Source organism: Oryctolagus cuniculus, chromosome 3 (assembly GCF_964237555.1).
Source record: "Oryctolagus cuniculus chromosome 3, mOryCun1.1, whole genome shotgun sequence".
Taxonomy (NCBI): domain Eukaryota; kingdom Metazoa; phylum Chordata; class Mammalia; order Lagomorpha; family Leporidae; genus Oryctolagus; species Oryctolagus cuniculus.
In genome coordinates, this window is record NC_091434.1 from 83,479,321 (window position 1) to 83,498,029 (window position 18,709).

Sequence of the window (18,709 nt, forward strand, 5' to 3'; positions counted from 1 at the left end):
GTAGTTTTTACTTCATTGTTGCCAGTGTGATAGGCATATTTTCAGTATTTTAATTTCTATGTTTATGTTTACTAGACAGGCAGTTACATTTCTCCTTTTGTCTACTGTTGGTTGATGTCAAGTAGCCCCTTTTACTAGGCAGTTACAGTTTTTCCCCACTAACTTGCAATTACTCACCAGAGACTGCATTCACTTACTGACTCTTTCAATAGGTACCTGCTATACTCTTGTTGCTTACCTTTTGCTCAGTTTAGGACACATTCTTATTCTTTATAGCAACACACATTTTGGGGAATATCCTTATATTTTCTAAATGAGTATATATTTTAACATAACAAAGATCATATTACCAATACTGATATTTTTAGCACAATTAAAACAATACCAATGATAGCATATAAAGCAACTTTGTCCTCACTTAAATTGTATATTTATTTTCTGTTACTGCAAATTCAATAAGCCAACAAACCTTGATTCAAGCTATTAAATAAAGTTTACCAAATGCACAATATCTTAAGTTCTAGAACCATGAAAAATGCCATTAAGCTCCATATATTTTCTGGGATTTGTGGTAACTAATACAGAGAGTATAAGAAAATGTAACGTATATGAGAGTAATTGACATTTTGAAATTTTTTTATTATTTTTTTTTTATTTTTTGACAGGCAGAGTGGACAGTGAGAGAGAGAGACAGAGAAAGGTCTTCCTTTTGCCGTTGGTTCACCCTCCAATGGCCGCCACGGCCGGCGCGCTGCGGCCGGCGCACCGCGCTGATCCGATGGCAGGAGCCAGGAGCCAGGTGCTTTTCCTGGTCTCCCATGGGGTGCAGGGCCCAAGCACTTGGGCCATCCTCCACTGCACTCCCTGGCCACAGCAGAGAGCTGGCCTGGAAGAGGGGCAACCGGGACAGAATCCGGCGCCCAGACCGGGACTAGAACCCGGTGTGCCGGCGCCGCTAGGCGGAGGATTAGCCTAGTGAGCCGCGGCGCCGGCCGACATTTTGAGATTTGATTATTGTTTATAGCCATTGTTTATACTCTAAAGGAACTGTAGTTTTTCTTTTTTTTTTTTTTTAAAGATTCATTTATTTATTTGAAAGTCAGACTTACGCAGAGAAGGAGAGGCAGGTCCTCCATCTCCTGTTTCACTCCCTAACTGGCCGCAACGGCTGGAGCTGTGCTGATCCGAAGCCAGGAGCTTCTTCCGGGTCTCCCACGTGGGTGCAGTGGCCCAAGCACTTAGACCATCTTCTACTGTTTTCCCAGGCCACAGCAGAGAGCCGGATCAGAAATGGAGAAGCTGGAACTCAAACCAGTACCCATATAGGATGGTGGTGCTGCAGACAGTGGCTTTACCCACTATGCTACAGAACCGGCTCCAAGGAACCACAGTTTTTCTACTTACTACTCGTTGAATTCTTTATTTAGTGGAGGATTAAGCTTGTGTTTATAAAAAAAATTGAATGTATGCCATTGAAAAACTTAAAATAATGAAGGAGGGAGGGAGGGTACAGCAGGAAGTATTATTCTCTTAAAACTGTATATGTAAAAAACATGTAATTTCATCCCTTTATATAAATTTTAAAAAAGTAAAAACAAAAAAAAAAGGGTGCTGGTTCAAGTCTCCACTGTTCCATTTCAGGTACAGGTCCCTGCTGTAGCCTGGGAAAGCATTATAAGATGGCCCAAGTCCCCTGCATCCACTTGGGAGACCCGGAAGAAGCTCCTGGCTTCACATCAGCACAGCTCCAGCCATTGTGGCCAACTGGGGAGTGAACCAGCAGATAGAAGACCTGTCTCTCTCTCTGCCTGTCCTTCTCTCTCTGTGTAACTCTGACTTTCAAATAAATAAATAAATCTCTTAAAAAAAAAAGGTAAAAAAAATCTACATGAAACTGCACCAACAGGAAAGCCTCACTGTAAGGTGGTTAAGATGTGTAAGCAGTTTATCACTATTATTAGCAGTCAGAACAATATTAATGGCTAATAGTAAATCACTAGAGCAACATATCAGATTGAACTACCTATGAACTATGAGAAGCAGGAAAGCACACAATTTCAAATTTAATTGGCAACATCCAACAATCTTTGAATCCTGGTATGGGATCTTACCAAGTATGAGAAAATTTACTAGATATTGTGTACCATGGATTCTAATTTTTGAGTCTTAAATTTAATGTTTCCCTAAAGAAAATATATCTTTAATTATCAAAAAGGATACCGGGAATAAACACATTTCATGAGCCTTTGAGTATCTGAGAATATCTTTTTACTCCTTCACACATTAAAGATAATCTAGGAAGGTATAAACTCACAAATTACAAGTATATTTCCTTAAAAACAATACACACTTTTTTTACTCCCTTTTGGAATTTAGTGTTTCATAAAAGCTAAGGGCCAGCTTCATTTCATCTTTTGCAGATAAACTGTTTCTTCTATCTGGATTCTTGTTTTGCTACCCCTTATATTTATAAATAAAAAATGTTGGTGATGCCTGAATGTAATAACCCCTTTAAATCTGTAAACTTAGGGCTTTATATTCTGCTAAAAACAAAGACAAAAACAAAACCTTGTTTTTAAATTATATTTAATTATTGCTTCTTTTCCAATTACTCTAAAATCCTTCAGTACATACAGCATTTCCACAAGATCTACTTTCTGTGGCCTCTATATCTAGCAGCACTGGTCATATTTTTGTTCTTTGCCTCCACATCCCAGTGTAACTTTTCTGTTATGCTTGTCGCTGCCAATGATTTCCTTTTTCTTAGTCTCCATTCTTCTCTTGTTGACTCCACTGCAGTTTTTAATTGGCTAATACACATCTCTTGAATATGACTGCCCACATACGAGTCTCAGATTTCCTTATTTATTAACTATGCAGGTTTGGGCAAGTCACGCAGCTTCTCTAAGTTTCAGTTTCTTCAAGTATGAACAGTGGTAATAAATATGTCTAGCTACATATCTCACAGCTTTTAGTTATAAGTAATAGGAAACAACCTGGATAACTTAAGGAAAGAAATAGTTTACTGAAAGGATATTATACACTATTTTGTCTCTATTTAGATGGGAAATTACTTATGAGAAATTCAGATCATATCATCAGTGGCCAAAAAATAAAAGAGATACATTTTTTCACAAAATTAACTCATAAAGTTGTGATAAGGAACACAGAAAATCCTCCATTTAAAGAACTAAGCATGATATCTGGCACATAGTTAAGTACTCATTAAATATTAGCTATTAAGTCTCTTACTGGATTTGCTGTTGGATGGAAATCAGTGACTCTTATACCTAACTGCTAACTGCAAAGTTCTTTTATCTTGCGCAATTTTCCAAGCTGTAGAAGTAGTAGTAGTAGTCACTGTCATCAGCATTGTTGTCATCATCATCATCGTAGTAACAGTAGTGGTGGTAGTAGGAGACGGCAGAGAAGAGAGAGCACTCTAGCTGGTTACAAAGCAGCAGGTTCAGCAAAGCAACGCAGTCTTTGATCTCCCAACTGCAGAGCTGGCCCAGATGACCCACTGACCATTCTCTTCAACTCTGTTCCACTGGTCTTACAGTAAAAGGGGAACTCGCCAACTCTGACAATACATATAGTGAGTATCTTCATAGGCTTTTATTAGACGATCAAATATTTTATTAATGGGTAGGAATCTTTAAAAACTGTTTGACCAGGTAAAGTTATTTCACATCAATCAAGGGAAGTAAGTATAACTGCATTCTACTCGGGACTCAGAGCTATCCAAATGTAAGTTTCACATTCTTACCTACAAACCTTCACATCTTCTAACAAATCAACTAAGAAGGATGTCAAAAGCAGCAATTACTAAGATAGATTTTTCACATAATTTATTAAGAATTCACTTTATCATTATTCTTTGCTGACTGAAATAAAAGAAAAATTAAGATCCTGCTGCTAAAAGCTTATATGACATAAAATTATTCACCATATTAAGGAACAAATGAGAAAAAAGTGCAATGAGAAAATTCAAATAAGCTTATGCCCTTCTAACAGTTATAGTCTTAAAACAAAAAATATATTGACATAGTTAAGGCCCTGAATGAAAAAAAGGAAATGTCAATTTATTCCTCACTTGGGCAAAAGTGGTTTAATTTTCAAAAAATAAGACAACTTATGAAAGTATTTTTGAAACGTGAGAAATAATAATAGCTTATTTTAACTTCATGACTGAAAGATATTTCTAAAGAATAATAGAATGCAGAAATGCTAAATATGAATAAAATTATGAGTTAATTCCTTTAGAATAGCTTACTAGAAGGACAGAGGTTGTGGCTATATACCTTGATCTTGATTTAGGCCTTAGGGATCTAAAAAATGCTGTATTAGGCTAGATGATACCACATGATGGAAACGTTACTGACACAGTATACTTTACAGCAATTTTCTTAGATAAAAATTTACAAATTAAATACTAAAGAGTCTACACATTGAACTCCAGTTTTTAAGGGAAAATTAAATTTCAAGTACTAAAGAGATTTCAACTCTAAGTAACCTATCTTTCAATTTATGATATCTGTTTTCATATTTGAAATACAATTATATAAAATATATAAAATATAATTGTATAATTGCATTTGTCTTCAAGTTTCAATAATGTGTTCTTGCAATACACTTGTAGATTATTTCTATTATATGTAACCCCTGTATTTTTAAAGTATGAATGCACAAAAACTCTTAAGATTCTTTAAGCTAAGATACAGATCTGTTTTTGGACTATTTGAAAAGACTTTACACTTTAATGATTTCTCTAAGGAATGCCTGAAAGGAAATAATCATAACCTAAGTTACTTTGCTGAGGTATAAGCAGATTTGATCAGTTTGGAAACAATATATTCATAAATTATAAACAGCTGAAGTAAGACTATATGAACCCATTTCTGCAAAGTAACAAAAACAGCAATTTAGAAATTGAGAACATTTAAACATGAAGATAGTCATCAGGTAGATTGTGCTTTGCAACAGCTATGGGGTAACTTTAAGATTATACTTGGGCCGGCGCCGCGGCTCACTAGGATAATCCTCCGCCTTGCGGCACCGGCACACCAAGGTTCTAGTCCCGGTCACCCCTCTTCCAGGCCAGCTCTCTGCTGTGGCCAGGGAGTGCAGTGGAGGATGGCCCAAGTGCTTGGGCCCTGCACCCCATAGGAGACCAGGATAAGTACCTGGTTCCTGCCATCGGATCAGCGCGGTGCGCCGGCCACAGCGCGCCGGCCGCGCCAGCCATTGGAGGGTGAACCAACGGCAAAGGAAGACCTTTCTCTCTGTCTCTCTCTCTCACTGACCACTCTGCCTGTAAAAAAAAAAAAAAAAAAAAAAAAAAAAAATCTCTATCTCTCCCTCTTTCCATGTCACTCTGCCTTCCAAATAAATAAATAAATAAATGTTTAAAAAAAAAGATTATACTTGAAGGGAGAAGTGTGTTTCTGAAATATTTTTCTTTTCCAAAGTGATTCTAAAAAGGAAAACAATCACGCAGAGCAAAGAATTCAGTGCTGATTGATCCTGTCATCCATTTAATCTCACCAACTCAGCAGTCACTCATTTCAAATTTAATAGCACAAAGTTTGCATGCACAGGGGAAAATTATTCCATATATTCATAATTTAACTCTGAACAGGAAATGTGAACTGGGTTATTCAACTGTAAAGCAAATTCTAATTTTAAACATGAAAAGTCAGGGTTGGTTTTAAGTGTTAACAAAGGAAAAATGTTTCATTACTCTCAAATGTAAACAATAGGTAATGCTAACCAAACAATGTAAGTCAATGTTAAAATGCCTAAATCAACAAATTTACATAAAATTGGTTTAACAATATATACCTATAGCCTGCTTATATTAAAAAAGGACAAAAGTATACATGTCCTTACATCTTGTATTTCAAGTAATGATACTCATAGTGTGTCAATTATTCCACACTGAAACACATAATATGATTTGTGCCACTGCACTCTTCTGAGGTTAGAAACCACATGAAATTGATGAAATACCTCCTTGCCAGCCCCTGCCTCCAACCCTTTCCTTGACAAAGTGGTTTGCCCACAGTAGGCTTTCAATAAATACATTTTAATTACTAAAAATAAACATAAGCATTTAGGGGATGGTGAGCATGTTTACATTTTCAACTCACTAACCAATAAACATTGGAAGAATCTACTCTGTATTGCACATCTGTATACGGGAACAGCTAGATAGGATCTTTTCTAATCCCTAGAAGTTGAGAGCTCTTCCAAAAAAAGTCCTACATTATCCATACACCTGAAAAGATATCCCCTACTAAGTCAAACAGAACAAACATCCAGTTATTCTGAATGTACAGCTGGGGCCGAATGATGGTTCACCAACAAACATGGATAGAGGAAAAACGTATATGTTTGTTGTTACCTAACTTTTTTGGCAGTCTGATTTTTATGTTATAAGGAGCATTCTGGTGGTGGAAGGGTGCACTCACATATATTAAATAAGCCTGTTGGTCTTACTTAGTTGTATTCTTTAACCAGAGATACTTGAGGTGGCTGATACTGCTCATCAGTAACACATGGCAGAGAAATGATACATTTTGACTATGGTACACACCACTTAAGAGGACTGATTTCCTGAGACTCAAGGACCAGGGTTCAGAACTCTTGAGTATGAGTCAAATAGCATCACAACTGCTCTGCTGTTTGATCTCACATTGAACCTTATTTCTATTAAGCATATTAAACCACAAACTGTGGTGATTCCATCAAAAAATCAGTGAGCAAAGATACAAGCTTACCTTTGTTTGATGATGCAGTTCAGACATGAAAGAGAATTCACTATACGGTACACAATAATTACAACTTCCAGGACAATTTAGTTACCAATAGCAAAAATCACTAAGTTACTAACAGGAAAAAATCAGGGGTTTTAGGCATTGGAAAGAGTACTCTGCTTGCAGTTATACTGAAAACTATGCTTGTTTACAGCTGAAATAAAAATTCTGTCCTCTGCACGAGGTGTGTCAGAGAGGACTATTTCATTGTAAACTTAACGGCCGAATAAAAGGAAGCTGCAAAGGCAGGTGCCTAACATTTGAGTTGTTTCAGTTTCGGGGGAATAAAGTAAATAATTGTACTGGAATTTGTTCAGTTCTGGGCATTCAGCCATACAGGAAGGGTGTGTAATTACTGAAGCCAAGATATCCATGTAAAAGTGAAGTAATATCAATGGGACACTGTTGAACTCTAAATTTCCTTTCTGTCTTCAAAAATTAAAGATCTTTGACTCTCATTTCATTCTTTGATATTTAAGTATCATTTTAATTAATATGGACACACTGAAGGTAGAACTGTCATTTTCACAAAAGCCAGAACATATTATCTTGAAAGGTGTGTTCTTTTTCACAGCATTACAAATGAGGAACATTGAAATTTTCACTCATCAAAAATGACAAAAGAGGTACATACAGTATCTAATCTGGAACCCCTTCAGAATAAGAGAAGTACACATACAATTAGCAGGTTTTACCAAATCTATTTTCTTCTTACCATTTTAGGGTAGCTGGATGGGTCTTAACCTTAAATCTGGATTCCTGGATTCTTAAATCATCAACCAAAAATAAGAGTGTGATTTGTGGGAGAGCAACTGAATAGAAGTTAGAGTGCCTGAGGAATATGTCCAAGTTCAAATAGAGATCTCAATTATTCAAGCAACTCTATGACAGAAGATGAACGATCTAATAAATATTAGATGTGCAATTTTATAGAACACAAATCACCATGTATCCTATATAGAATGACGAAACACATTTGTTAATACTACCCATGATATGGTCTTCTTTCAAAGGGTGTTTCTAAAACCAAGTGATCACAACCTTCAGAATTATACAATTACAGTGTTATCTAGCAACAGATAATAATGCCCTCTACAAGGCACTTGGCTCTCAGCTTCCTTGTGCCTGTGAACTGAGCCATCAAACATCTGACTGAATTGCAGATGGCAGCAGCAAGGCTCTGAGGAGCAGCTGATGTCTTATCAAATTCCAATTTCTCTACAGACAAAGGTGTGCCATGCATTTCAACGTTGAATCAATTACTTCAGTGTAAGTTTTCACACGAGGAGGAGGGTCCTTTAAGGCCACCACACCTGGACACACTTCTCTATTTTATTACTAGATATAAAGTATTAAGCTACATGCTAACCAGTACCAAGTTTGCTAGATATTCAGAAACTATCAGGATGCAAAAAGGTTCTCCTTTCCTACATCTGTATTATTGGATTCCTGCGTTCTCATTAGGAGTTGGGTTGAAAAACAGAACCTGCCAAATGATGATCCTGATTACAGCCAATTGGTGGCAGGAGTTCAACTGACAGTTCCTGTAATTTCAGTCTCAAGTCCAAGGATCACATTACTTTGTTTTTCCCGTGGGTGGACTCCTTAATTCCTCTTAAAGCAGGATCTTTAACATTTCTTTAGTAATCACTCACTGCCTGGGATAAATGGCATTGGTGGATATTTTGTGACATCATCAAGATAACCACATCCTTTTATGCTCTACACTTAACTGTCAGCAAATTTGGACAGATGGAAGATGAAAGTTGTAATATCTATGTCACTATTTGACCATCTACATGAAACAAAATTTTATTTTGCTCCATGTAGAGACTGGATTTAGTTCCTGGAGCAATGCGGATATAGTTTGATTCAAGTCATCTTAAGAATGTATGCCTGGGAAGCAAGTTTTCAAGGTACAGTCTGTGAGATTTTCTTCCTTCCAGGGTTTTGTGAGGGTAGCTGCACATTCATTATCTTGAGAAAATTGCTAGTTAGTGATAATCTGATAGTATTATTCATCCATTACCTCTTTGAACAATCATTTACTGCAGTTCTAAAATCTTCAAGGTGCTGGAAGAGGATCAAACTGGGATGCATATACAAAACAATGTCTGATTTAACACATGATTCTGTTCATAGCTGACTGTATAAATCCAAAGATGCATACAAATAAAAAGAGTCACAGCAGTGGTATAATGTGCTAGAGGAGAACAGGAGAGAGATTTGACTTCCGGTCATGGTGAATATGGCTGCATGGAAGAGGCAGTAGGTTCTATCTGTTAGAGAAGGAGGACTTTCTGTACCTACACAGGTATGCATCCATGATGCTGGTATCAATGTGAAAGGTTATCACTTCATAAAACAAATAGTATGTGAAATCTAGCATCATGCCAAAGAATAAGGAACAGCTTCTTCACTGAGAAATCCTGAGGGATATATGGCCCACTGGAGGAAGATTTCAACATTTTTATTACATTCTAAATCCAGTCTCAGATAGTTAGCAGACTAATGGGTTATTGGCAAGACTGCCTGCCACTGGTTGCTTGCCATTTCCTTCCCCACCCCCACCACATCCCACGAATTGCCCAGCAGCAGTACAATGTGACAAACTTTAGTGGCTTGGATATACTTTACTGAAGAACTCAGACTTCTTTTCTCAAAATTAAGGTGCTACAAGATATTGCTTGGCAATTCTTTAACCAAGTGCCTTGACATTATGTTTGGGGTTGCAGTAAATCAGCATGTTAATAAAATTTATTTTCACTGTTCTATTTCTCATAATATACACATAAAACTGTTCTCACTTGTGAGACCAATAAGATGAACTTTTCAAAGTGTAATGCTGAGTATAAGTATATATAGCATAAACATTGCTCAGGGTTCACAAACAGCTTTCTGGTCTTCTGATAATATTAATGTCCAAAAGAAGGCTCATTGAATCCCTAGATCTATGTAGAAGTAGAATCATCAGCTCCTCCTAGGAGCCTTTTCTTCTAATATAGAGCTGATAACGACAATGGTAATATTAGTCCTTACCAGGTGCAAGGTCATGTTGTAAGCATGTTACATATGCTAATGTAATGTCTTCACTAGAAGCCAAGATGGAAAGACAGGCCTTCTACCCATTTGCACTGAAGCGGTCTCCTTCCTTCTATACTTTAAGTAAATCCCCTTCTGAGATACCACTGCCACTAAACAAGGTCCATTTTTTGAGATCAGTGGCACTGATGCCATCACTTCATGACCGAGCATGGCTTAGTACTGAGACTTACAAATATTGGTCCTTTGAGAAAAAAAAAAGATCAACATTAATTATTCCATGACTATAACATGTAAGCCAATATTAAATTCTGACTAGTATTTTAAAATCAAACATATATGGTAAACAGTAAATAACTTTCGTATTCATATCAAACTTTTCTGTGCTCTACCCCATTGGGCAGATGATAGGGTGCACATATTTCAGAACAGCCTTTAAGAAACTTTTACTCCAACTATATGCTGCATGTTGTCACAAATGTCCTGTGGGAGAATCAGCTAAACCTTTAAAAATGGTCATATCTTAGAATAAGAGACAGACAGGGTGTTATGATATGAATGACTGAAATGCTTAGTACTAAGCGGTCACAACTTGTAAAAGAAATTACGTATGGAGGCCGGCACTGTGGCGCAGCAGGTTAACGTACTGGCCTGGAGCATCGGCATCCCATATGGGCAGCGATTCAAAACCCGGCTGCTCCACTTCTGATCCAGCTCTCTGCTATGGCCTGGGAAAGCATTAGAAGATGGCCCAAGTCCTTGGGCCTCTGCACCCATGTGGGAGACCGGGAAGAAGCTCCTGGCTCCTGGCTTCGGATCAGTGCAGCTACGGCCATTATGGCCATTTGGGGAGTGCACCATCAGATGGAAGACCTCTCTCCCTCCCTCTCTCTCTCTCTCTCTCTCTCTCTCTCTCTCTCTCTCTGCCTCTCCACTCTGTGTGTAATTCTGACTCTAAAATAAATAAATAAATCTTAAAAAAAAAGATTAGGTATGGAAACTGCATATGTGTAATAATGGACTCAAAGTCCTTAGGACAGGAAAAAACATAATGTAAGACTATGTTCTACCATTAACCAAATTATCTGGGAGTCACGTGATGATTTCATTAATAAATAACACAAATACCTGTACTGTTTTCCGGTTTGAGAAATTGGAATCCTTCTTGCTATTTCCAATAAAATATTCATTCAAAATGCTACTTGTTGCCAAAACATAACATTTTGAAGTCATTTGAAGCCACTAAGAAATCCCACACCTAAAATATTATGAGATTTCCGTATTTTCTTAAACACGCAGAGCATCTGGTCTTAAGATACAAAAACAAAGTTTCCACTGCTGTTTGCTGCACAATATTTCTAGCTGTAAGTCAGTCTGGGAATTTTCATAACTTTACTGTCGTGTTTCATCAAAAGACAGTGGACACCTAGAACCCCAAATAAATCAAGAGACTTCTCATCTTATAGCTCCTTGGGTCAAATCTTAATAACTATCAAGAACTACAGGAAGAAAGATTTTACTGCCCCAAAGGTGACAACAACATAGACATTCTACAGTGTAAGATAAACTGATGAAAATTTTCTTGTTACTTCTCAGATTCTTAGTTGGTGGACTGTTCAAACCTTCAGATTTCACTGAGAAATGGAAAACATTTTGAAGTTTTAATACTAGAAGTTGTGAAATAATTCTTTCCTGGAAAACACAGCTCTAATGTCAGATATATATCATAGGTATGGAGCAATCTTTCATGCTACATTTCTTGTTTAAGTTACAGAAAATAGTAAAATAATGACACATTAAACATTTCTTCATTTCCTGGTCATCATTAGTCATTTAAGTTGCAGATATTGATATTTAAAAAAATATTCCAGGAAACATACAATTGCATCTAGTTTATCTCTCAAGAAGAAAAATAGAAGCACCTAGTGATTTCACTACAAGGTTAAAAAAATTGTTTTTAATATAAAGTGATTTCTACAGAATATCCCTCCAGGAGGGCACTTTTTTTTTTTTTTTATAAGGGAAGGTGCAGAAAAGAAAACTATCCTTGGAGCTTTAAATTTACATTTATCTTCTTAAGCTTTTAAATCTTAAGAAATTAAAGTCCAGAACTCTAATTTCTCTAGCCCCAACAGTTAAGACCTAATTTAGAAAGTTACTTGGGTTTAAAGGATAAAGGATATTAGTGCCTTGAAAAATAAACATAAACATGACACTGAAGCAAACTGGCACAGTTTGACAGGTTTTAGAACATTAGCTCACAAAATGAATATACTTGGATTCAGACAAACACACAAATATAGCTTTTATCAAAAGAAGTCACAGAGACAATCCTGCATAATACCTATGTTAACATGTTCACAGTATCTAGGGCTGCTACAGGCCTCGGGTTGCCAGAGTCCTGCCAGAGAAGTCAGCATGGTGAAATATACTGTACAAAGCTGGCGTGCATGCACACACTCTGCAAGGTGGGAGAGACAGAGACACCAATCACCATCGAGATTGTCCTTACTTGCAGACGCACAAGTATCCTGCATGTTCCGATTCTGACTGGCACCTGGAGCGGCTCTACATGCCAGTCATCCCAATGTACTCAGGGATGTAAACACCTTATAATTAGAAAACGTGAAGGCGTCAAGGACGTTAGACAAATTTAAAACACATCCAAAGATTAATTTTTAAAGGCATCAAAGAAATATTTCATTGTAAATTGAAAAAGAGGGTGTACCTGCTCCTTCACAGAAGCTAGAATAGTGGTGGCTGTGGTCTCGGGTTCCATGCCTGGACCAGTGGAGGCAGCTTCCTGGCGGGTCTGTGCTTGCCCCTCCTCCACCAATGAGGCCTGCTCAGGAGCTGGCATTCCTCCTGCAATCAAGCAGGCAAAGGGTTAACACTTGCTTAAGAGCTGCTTCAGGACTCTTGAGAAACACAGATGGTTTCTAAAAACTACAGTGGAGGTCCACACACAATGTTCACAACTCCTCACAGACATTAGGTTTCTGCAAAGCAACACCAGGGGGCAAAAGTACAGCTAGTACCATCAAAACTAAAAAAAGGATAAATAATAATAATAGTAACAGTAATAAATACTTAGACAATATTTAAACAACATCATAGCAGGAAATGACATGGGGAGGACTCTAAATCCAAAATATGCTAAGGGCAGGAAGTTATCAAAAGCTTGTGAAATCATTAAATTTTCTAAAGATAACCAATAGTAAATATGACTAACTTATCAAGAAATGAAATTATAAACACTCCAATTTTCAAAGAAATATATACACAAAAGACATTTACCAACGTTAATGGAAAAAGAAAGAATGCTTTATCAATTCCAGAAGAGATTTATGTAATACCAAAATACAGATTTAAAACTCAAGGAAGGCCTGAAAATAAAGGCCTGCTACCCTTAACAGATACGCAATGCATTAATAACTAGCAACTGAACAGAGACACCCTTGTTGGAGTCTTACAGGTAGCCAGGTTTTCTTAGGGGAACCTGATTATCCAAAGATGACAATAGCTAGGGAGATGGTGTTGAAGAGAGAATCTGTTTTTCAGGCCTTCATCTTGTGACAGAATAGGTTCCTAGCAGGAGAATGAGAGCATCCTTCAGACAGCACATTCAGAGAGGGGTGGGTTTGCCAGGAGTCTTCTTGACCTGATACGGACTGGCTACCATTTTGGAAAATAGCAGGAAAGAAAGCTCACTTAGAATGCTATGAATATTTTTAGTAAGATTTATGTTTCAGTCTCCATGACTTTCTCTGTTAGAGTACCTAGTTTCTATCAGCCTAGTGCCTGGCTTTATATAATCAATGCTCAATCAATGTCTACTGACTAAATGAATGCATGACTGAAGAGTTCTATCCTGCAGTGTCTCATTGGAGTCATTAGGCGAATACCACCAACGCCCAGGAGAACGTATTGCTCAGGGTTCTTAGACAAGGCCATCCTAAGACCATCAATATTTTTCAAAATTCTGAGTTTTTCCAAAATATTACTCAGCTATTGTATTTCAATTTCTTATCAACTAACTTCCACAGTGCTCAATTATATACTCTGATCTGAGGATCCCCTACAATTCCCTTAAATTTCCTTATCACCCTATTGTTTCTTTCAAAAGTAATAACCTGCAAGTAAAAGGAAAATGCTTATACCATCTAAGCTCCTATCTTATTCCTCACCCTCTTGAATTGCACGTGGGTGGAGATAGTCAGGATTCAGGTTTCTGCTGGTGGTACTCCTATTTTGGCAATACTAAAAGGCATAAATGGACAATGGGTGTGATAATTTACTGCGCATGTCTCTCTGATGTCAGCCTCATGAGGGATTCTCACACCTGCTCTACCAAATGAATTCTCTATCACCTATTTTTATGGCACCAAAGACCCAGATAGACCCTAATTTGCAAGGAGGGTTTTCCTGAGGATGAATGGGAAGGCTTCAGGTTTGTAGGAAATGCATCTAGCAAAAAACCTAAGTGCCCTGCAGCAAGTTTTCACCACTCCGCTTTTCTCATTGGTAAAAATGGGTTTACTAATTATTTTTGCAAAACAACAGAATGATTTTATGACAATCTTTGTCCTTTTGTCTGTGTGGTATGAATATTGAGATATAAAACACTTAAATATCATAAGCTAGATAATATATCTTCTGTTTGAATTTATTAGGGGCTCATTAAAGACAAGATAGGAGTTCTATGAAGAAAACAACTCCACCATCTACTGAGATCCTAGATTAGCATTTAAAGCAAGTAAGTATTTTCTGCCATTGAAAAACTACACACCTTAAAATAAGCAGATGGTTGGAAAGAATAAAAATGTTACCATGCAACAGTTAAACAAATAATGCCAAGAACCAAAAATTTTAAATGTCAAGAGTATAACATCATGAAACTACTAATGTGTGAGAAGAAAAGAAAAGCAAAAATTCAGTGAACAAAGAGAATTTGAGAAAGGGAGAAACATATACCTTTAGGGAAGCAACTATTTAGTAAGCTTATTGGAAACGAGGAATTATGCTATTTAGAGATTCATAGAATTATATTGTTTTAAAATCTATTTGTTTATAAAAGGCAGACATAAAGTTCTGGCTTACTCCCAAATGTTCCCAACAGCTAGGGTTGGGCCAGGTCACAGCCAGGATCCTGGAACTCAATTTGGGTCTCTCACAGGGATGGCAGGACCAGGCACTTGGGCAATCATCTTCTGCCTCCCAAGTGCATTAGCAGGAAGGAAGACTGAAAGCAGAGGCTGTCTCAACCCAAAGCACTACAATATAGGATGTGTGTCCCAAACGGTAGCATAATCTACTGCACTACAATGTCCACTTACAGAATTATATTATTGTAATTATATTATATCCCTGTTATGGTATTACATTTCATTTTAAATGTTTATTTTGATGATTCTGCCTACCCATAATCAGTCAAATCAGATAAGCATTATCTGAGAACCAGTGACTATGTGCTACACATGGTGACAAAGGGATACAGGCATAAGGCAGGGGGTCATTAACCATGAACAGGCTCATTATCTAGCAGAGGCAGTAAAATGTGAATGAGACCAAGTAAAGTACAATGAGATACAAATGATAACTCAATACCATTCAAGTCAACAGAAGAGGTTCAAAAAGCTTGTAAATTTGTAAAGCAAACAACTATGTTAGGAAATCCAGCAGGAGAGGAAAATTTCAAAGGCACGATAACGCTTTATTCTGATTCCTCAAAAGCTAGGACACACTGCAGGCAACTGTGAACACTCACCAGATGAACATGAAGACTACAGAACCCACATATTAGTGAAAGTGAGATATTTCCCCTACCCCTTATCTCTGGAACAGTTCAAAACACCACAACTAAAAGCAAATGAGGGGGATGCTATAATATTAACTGATAAATTATAAATCTATTAAGGTTATATCTACTTTTCATAATCACAGATCATTTAATGACTTAGAAGGAGTAGGGGCTGGTGCTGCAGTGCAGTGGGTTAAAGCTCTGGCCTAAAGCACCAGCATCCCACATGGGTGCAGGTTCTACTCCTGGCTGCTCCTCTTCCAAACCAGCTCTCTTTTACAGCCAAAGTCCTTGGGCCCCTGCACCTACGTGGGGGCCTGGAAGAAGCTCTTAGCTCCTGACTTCAGATCAGCACAGCCCCAGCCATTACAACCATTTGGGGAGTGAACCAGCGAATGGAAGACTCTCTCTATCTCTGTAACTCTTTCAAATAAATAAAAATAAATCTTAAAAAAGAAGAAGAAATAAAAGAATAAAAGTAAGACTAGAGACACGGGATGATACTATTACTTCATCCTCTTGGCAAGGAAAAAAGCAATGAGACTTCATGTACCAGTGAAAAATTAGGCATTGTGCTTCTCTCAAGTGTCCTCAACTAGCTGGATATGACTGATCACATTTTGGAAACCTCAGAAAACCTGAGAAGTAGGCTGCTGAACCATTTTGGGGTTTCTCCAGAGAAATCATAGAGAATGGAAGATATGCAAAAAGTGGGAAAATGCTATAGCTGCTTCTGGAAAAAACAGAAGGTATAAACTTTGTATTACAAGCTATAGAGCTAGACTATAGATCTTGGGTGAGATTTTTAAAGACAATTTTATCCAAGAGTGATCTATGAGAACCAAAAAGGGGTACAGCAAAGAGAAGTCACATTAAACTAGTCCAAATTGTGTCTTTGGCAGTATAATCATGGAAATGCAGTGTGTCTGAATTCTAGTGAGACATGGATAATATTAGAAGTCTCTAATAATGTTAAAATTCAAATAGAAGTAGGGTTGTTGGAATAAGGGCAACTGCTGCCTCCAACAATCTGCAAATAGATAAATGAAATACATCGCCATATTTAGGTTTCTAATATAAAGGCAGAGAGTTCTGACCTTGATACCATTCTAACCAAAAACCTTAGCCATATGTAAAGAATAAAATGTAAGGCACGCAATTCTTTCAATAACTAAGAATACTGAACTCACCTGATGATAAAATTAAAATACAAAAATACATTGCTATCTTGTAGCAATAAGCTGCCTAAAAGGGAGACAGAAATTACAGGGGATTTTAAGTTAGCCCAGTGGCACACTAGAGAAAAATTAGGCACTTTAGGTTTAAGAGTGAAATGAATGAACCATGCACGCTGCCCTAAAGCTAATGTGCTCTTACACTGTGTTGATCTAAGTATTTAAGATGATCGGAAGGTAGAAAAGTGAGCATGCAACTCTCTATCAAGCTCCCTGGGACAAACCTAAGTTATGGGTGGCACATTAACAGGTACAGACACAGTGTATCCATTCAAGAGATGATCAGTGAGGTGTTGAAGGAATGGAGCCATTATTTGCAAGCACAGGAACAGAGATGAAGTGGATGACACAACTACTGTTCTTCATGAGCTCAGGGCTTCATGGGAGGCATGAGAAGGCCAATTAATGGAACAGAGAGCAAAAGCATGACCTGAGGAAAAGAAGGCTACACAGACAAGTAGATGTTGAGAAGTCCACAAAGGACAGCAATGGGCAACCAAATTGGACTTTGTAGGGGACAATCCCAAGATCTACACTAAAAACTCTGGCTTGTAACAAAAGTGCATTATCCTCCATAACTAACATCTTTATATTTTGGATGGCTACATTTTTTCAAAAAACAATTTAAAACTCAGGAAAGTCTTTTGGAGTCAATACTCAAATGTCTGGAATTTCAGTAACTGAATACCTCTGACAGTGGCACTTTCCTCATGAGAGGTCCTCATTCAAAGCCTGGATGACTATGTAGCAAGGATAGTGCAGAAAGGGTGCTATGTGTTAGAATTACACAAATTGGCCGGCGCCGCGGCTCAACAGGCTAATCCTCCACCTTGCGGTGCCGGCACACCGGGTTCTAGTCCCGGTCGGGGCGCCGGATTCTGTCCCGGTTGCCCCTCTTCCAGGCCAGCTCTCTGCTGTGGCCCGGGAGGGCAGTGGAGGATGGCCCAAGTGCTTGGGCCCTGCACTTGCATGGGAGACCAGGAGGAAACACCTGGCTCCTGGCTTCTGATCGGCACAGCGCGCTGGCCGTAGCGGCCATCTTGGGGGTGAACCAACGGAAGGAAGACCTTTCTCTCTCTCACTGTCTAACTCTGCCTGTCAAAAAAAAAAAAAAAAAAAAAAAAAGAAAAAAGAAAAAAAAAAAAGAAAAGAAAAGAAATACACAACTTGAAGTCTTCCAAATCTACAGGCTGATACTAGGACAAAACTCCTCCTCTCTGAATTGTGAATGCTCCTCAGCAGTTTCCAGAATGTACTCTACCATATCAGACTGTCTCTGTAAATAAGCATCTAGAAACCAGGAAGCTGTGCTTATTTACTAAGTGAATGGACAATGGAAATCGCAGCACTGGCTCTACTTCTCTTTTTGTTTAATAGTAGAAAGCTCAGAGATGCACTTGTAACCAACTCTTACCTGTGTGGGTACACATATCTACATTCTTGTTTTACTTACCAAATTTCTTCTTGGCCCAGGTCTCTATTTTTCTCATATTGTTGGAATGCATTCTTTTGAGCCTTCTAAAATACGTTTTTGGAGGAAGGCTGATAATGAATAGTCCTGTGTTTTCACTATAATTTTTACTGAAGACAAAAAAGCTTTTCTGTGAAACTGTTAATACTGTGTGTATGAGAGTATACATGTGTTCATATAATATAATATTGAACTATTACTGATCAACATTTTCTGCTCAAGGCTGCAAGCCACTTGTACTCTAGTGTGATTACTGAAGACTTTGTACATTATGCATATAATACATGGGTACAACTCATGACTCAATCTCTGTAATACTTTTTTTTAACTTTTTTATTTTTTT

The 18,709-nt window shown here is 37.7% G+C and overlaps 1 protein-coding gene across 30 annotated transcripts in view; it reads right to left on the reverse strand.

Annotated features, from left to right (window-relative positions):
• The window catches only part of PKP4 (plakophilin 4), a 255,756-nt gene that overhangs the window by 169,935 nt on the left and 67,112 nt on the right, over positions 1-18,709 (reverse strand). For 23 of the 30 annotated variants that reach the window (XM_070070834.1, XM_017342867.3, XM_051849505.2 and 20 more), the window contains one exon: positions 12,589-12,725. In XM_070070834.1, the coding sequence (XP_069926935.1) occupies positions 12,589-12,720 (132 nt within the window). In that variant the 5' untranslated portion in view covers positions 12,721-12,725. Of the gene's footprint in view, positions 1-12,372; positions 12,470-12,588; positions 12,726-18,709 lie in introns of those variants that run through there. The other 7 variants (XM_070070840.1, XM_070070838.1, XM_070070836.1 and 4 more) reach the window with 1 other exon arrangement.